At 38.6% G+C, this 4,849-nt stretch overlaps 1 protein-coding gene across 1 annotated transcript in view; it reads right to left on the minus strand.

Moving 5' to 3' along the window:
• Positions 1–4,849, minus strand: part of LOC108522388 (coagulation factor VIII-like) — a gene marked incomplete at its 5' end in the record, with an annotated part of 86,112 nt that overhangs the window by 64,010 nt on the left and 17,253 nt on the right. Inside the window, 2 exon segments of the mRNA XM_017862523.1 lie at positions 1,194–1,344; positions 3,152–3,366. Coding sequence (XP_017718012.1) covers positions 1,194–1,344; positions 3,152–3,366 — 366 coding nt within the window.

Consider the following 4,849-nt stretch of genomic DNA (forward strand, 5'->3'; position numbering starts at 1 on the left):
CTCGCCCGGCTAGTTTTTTGTATTTTTAGTAGACACAGGGTTTCACTGTGTTAGCCAGGATGGTCTGGATCTCCTGACCTCGTGATCCGCCCGCCTCGGCCTCCCAAAGTGCTGGGATTACAGGAGTGAGCCACTGCGCCCGGCCTGTTCAGGATTTTTAGTTGCATCCAGCGGGACACATGGGGAAATGTGTGCTCACTCCATCTTAAACATCTTAATAATCAGAATTTCGAAAGGCATATATTGGTTTTGAAAAGACTATACTACTTATCCACTAATATAACATGAGAACACTCTTTTATCCACAAGCCCACTAGTAATTATAATTATGGCAGTTTGATGGGTATAAAGTGCTATCTCATTGTTATTCTATTTCACATTTCCCTGTAGCATAGTGCAATTGGAATTTTTCACCATATTTTTGACCATTCAGATTTGTGGGTATATATAAACATATACACATGTGTATGTACACAATGGGCTGAATTGTGTTCCCCCATCCCATACTTATACCTTGCAGTCCTAAACCCCAGTACCTCAGCATGTGACTATACTTGGAGATAGTGTCTTTAAATAGGTAGTTAGTTAAAATAAGGTCATTACGGTGGGCCCTAGCCCAACATTACGGACATCTTTATTAGAAGAGGAGATTAGGACAAAGATATATAAAGGAGAAACCATGTGAAGACAAGGGAGAAAGCCATCTACAAGACAAGGAGAGAAGCCTCAGAAGAAACCAATGCTGCCCACATCCTGATCTCAAGCCTCCCGAGTTGTAAGACAATAGATATCTGCTGGTTAGGCCACCCAGTCTGCAGTACTTTGTTATGGCAGCATTAGAAGACTAATAAAATGTATGTATGTGTTTATATATGATTATATAATTATAGAGAAAATATGTCTTAAAATGTTACCTGGGCATGGAATGGTTGGTGAAAAGACATAATATAGAAGGAGATGGGGAATTAAAAGGGAGGGGAAACCAAGTAAACATTGAAAGGAAAAAATGGTGACTGGATTTTTAAAATATGGATTATATGATCACGTGTATTTGAGTAAAAATTATAATTTATAGGTAATACAATTGTTAAATGTATATGCACATACAATTCATTCATTATCTGGACATCACTTTGATTACATCAATTTTTCTTTATTCACCACCCATTGGACTTAAGTGCTGCTTTACTCACTGTGCATGATGTTGGAGGCTTGGAACTCTGGATCCTCAAGCTGCACTCCAACTGGATTGGGGAGAAAGCGTTGTATATTCTCTGTGAGGTACCAGCTTCGGTTCTCATCAAATACAGAAAACAGGATGACATTCCTCTTGTCTGACATTATCTGTTAATTACATATATTGAAAAGGGTAAAGAAATGCTGCTGATGTTGTCAGGTAGGAGCTAGCAGTCTATGATGAAAGCAATGGCATGCATGTGATATATGTAATCCGTTGGTTTAATTCCATTTCCTCTTAGGCATGTACCAGGACTTGGGAGTTGGGGGTGGGTGCTATAAGCAGTGAGTATATGCTTACAACAAATGTGTCCCCAGGACAAGAGGGTGACTGACCCACTGAACTTAGTTTTTTCTGCACCCAAGGACATATGCTACTTGATTTTTTTGGTACAGTCTGTAGCCTTATTCTCTTCATGTTCAGATTAGAAGATTTAACTCCGTAAAGAATCAAGTGATTATTCAGTGCCTTTCTTAAGTTAGTTAAGTCAAATGAGATACTGACTTTCCTAAACTTCCATCTAGCAACTGACCTTCCACAAGGCTATAAAAAATTAAAATAGAAAACAGAAATCAAATAAGAAAGATAAGGTGAACCACAAAATGTCAAACAACACTAATACCTTAAATTTTCTGTTTAAAACATTCAAATCTTTTTCGGAAGAGCAGTTTGTATATGAACCAGATTTATGAATTAGATTTATGAATTGCTAATTGGATCTGCTAAGATTTCATATGTAAACCTCACTAATACATATAAACTTTATTTTTTATAACCTATAGCTATATAAACCAAAATACTGAAGAGAGGAGATTGGAGAATATAGAATAATATTTCAGTTATCTTCCCAAAAGTGATGAAAAAACTAAAATTAGGAAAAATTGGTCAGGACAAGTACTTGGCAAAATTTATACTTCTCTGAGTTTATGTGCCACGTGTTTTATTGGCACCAAAGTTCATATACTTTACTCTCTAAACAAATGAAATGTTTTCAGACTAGTAGGGATCTTATGTATCATAAATATAATCAAATGGACACATAGTCAAGCCTCAGCAATATGGCAACGAGTTATTCTGGGGCCAAGCAATGAGTTTTTGTGAAGAACTAAGTTTTTCTTGTTCAGAAAATTTAGCTCTATTTTTTAAAGCAGTAGAAATGGTCCAAATTTTAGCCATATTTTGAAATATTTTATATCTTTCCTGATGTTTTGCCCAAAAGTATTTATTAAGCTTTTTTTTTTTTTTTCTGAGACAGGGTGTTGCTTTGTCACCCAGGCTCACTGCAGCCTTGACCTCCTGGGCTCAAGCTATCTTCCCACCTCAGCCTCCTGAGTAGGTAGGACTATAGGCACATGCCACCATGCCCAGCTAAATTTTTTTTCTGTAGAGACAAGGTCTTACTATTTTGCCCAGGATGGTCTCAAAATCCTGAGCTCAAGCAATTCTATCGCCTCGGCCTCCCAAAGTGCTGAGATTACAGGCGTGACCCACTGTACCTAGCCTATTAGGCTCTTACTAAGTGCCATACACTGTGCTACATGCTGCAGACATGTTAATTTTGAGGTGCTTTTGAATCACCCATAATGAGATGCCCATGGAAGAAATCTAGGCTGTAGATACAAATTTGTGGGTCATGTGAAAGTAGACATGTAAAAATGGGGAGGATCACCTAGAGAGAGCTAAATCCCAGACTAGGAAAAATCTAGGGCCTACATTCTATGGCCTATCCATCCAGCAGGCATGTTTACTACACCAAACTCAAACTCAGTAAAAGCTAAGCTCATTTCTTTTACTGACCTATGTTGCAAACCATTATATTTTTTTCAGGTTATAAGGGGACATACACTGAGAATTCATGTGCATCTCACCTCATTTTTAGCTTCAAATCCAGCACTTGGAAAGGCAAGAACTTACCTGGTTTCCTCTTTGATCTACAGACTCTTTGTAGCAGATGAGGAGAGGGCCAATGAGTCCTGAAGCTAGATCTCTCTCCATATTAATGAAACTAGAGTAATAGCGGGTCAGGCACCGAGGATCTGATTTAGTTGGCCCATCTTCTACAGTCACTGTCCATTTATATTTGAATATTTCTCCTGGTAGAATTGGAAAATCCTTCAAATGTTTTACACCTATCCACAAGCAAACCCAGAAATAGCTCAATTAGAGTACAACAAGCCACATATTGGTAATCATGTTGTTGTTACAAGAGTTCTACAAATCTGTATGTACATATGAAGTTTCTCAGGAAGTGGAAGCTAAAGTCGTGCCTACTGTAATTTTAAGATTCACACAATTTTTCAGAAAAGTAAAAAAGCTATAATTGATTATCCAGTTGACTGTGAAAGTTTCAGGCCTGAATATATGTCAAAGAGCTTGGCACTGGAGTTTTAGGATACAGTTTCTGACTTCTGTGAGGAAAGGGAGCAAGAACTGAGATCTGCCCTCAGGGTAATGGGTCCTCAGGACAAGAACTAATTTTAGTAATTAAGTCTCATTCTGGGTATGTTTAATACCTGAAGATCTAATCTAAATCAAAATTTTAATTTTATATTCATTCTAAGCTCTTCCTCTCCTCACTAAGTTATGCCTGACCTATGGTTAGAGAACCCATAGAAAGGGAACGGTGTTGAGTTCAGGAGTTTGAGACCAGCCTGGTCAACATGGTGAAACCCCATCTCACTGAAAATACAAAAATTAGCCAGGTGTGGTGGCAGGCACTTGTAATCCCAGCTACTTGGGAGGCTGAGGCATGAGAATCGCTTGAACCCGGGAGACAGAGGTTGCAGTGAGCCGATATCACACCAATGCACTCCAGCCTGTGGGATAGAGTGAGACTCTGTCTCGAAAAAAAAAAAAAAAATGAAAGGGAATGGTGTAGTATGTTCTTTCAATATTTCTCAGCCTTCTCTTCCCTCTTCCAGGAGCTGGGGGTGAGGGAGGGTAGGTAATAAAAGAAAGGGCAAATAGACTCTTGTTTAACAGGTCCTCCTGCTCTATCTTTGACAACACTATTTGGTCATCAAAGTTCTCTGTGTGGGAGGTGCCCAAATGCTGGTCTTTTCATAGGACACACGTATGGTTTCTTTAGAGTTACCATGGGGACCTCAGCACTACATAGTTTCATGACATAAGAGATGTTTCTTTCAGCTATCCTTCTGCAACTGTCCTTTCCCCATCAGCCCTTCTTACTTCCAGTGATATATCCAATACTCTATTGGTTCTGCTATCCCTTTAGCCTGCCTAACTGCCTTCTTGGGCAGAGTATCTTCAAAAGGGATAAAGCCCAGCTACTTCAACAGTATTCACTTGTTACAGAAGAAACTCATGTCAAACAGCAGAAAGGTAAACTACTCCACTCTTGCCCTCTCTTCTTGCCCACTATTATGGGCATTACAGCCTTCAAAATTCTCCATGGAAAAAGCAGTTTACCAGTAACTGTATCCATGTATGCCTCCAAATTTCAGGATACACATTCAAAATCTCCCCAGTACTCTGTACTATGCCTTCTTCCATAAAGAAATGCAAATAAAGAATTCTTATCAGCAATAAGGAATATTAGAAAATAGGGGAAGGATTTTTTTTTTTTTTTTTTTTTTTTTTTTTTAGATGCGT

This window comes from Rhinopithecus bieti, unplaced genomic scaffold, assembly GCF_001698545.2.
Source record: "Rhinopithecus bieti isolate Rb0 unplaced genomic scaffold, ASM169854v2 scaffold_65363, whole genome shotgun sequence".
Lineage (NCBI taxonomy): Eukaryota > Metazoa > Chordata > Mammalia > Primates > Cercopithecidae > Rhinopithecus > Rhinopithecus bieti.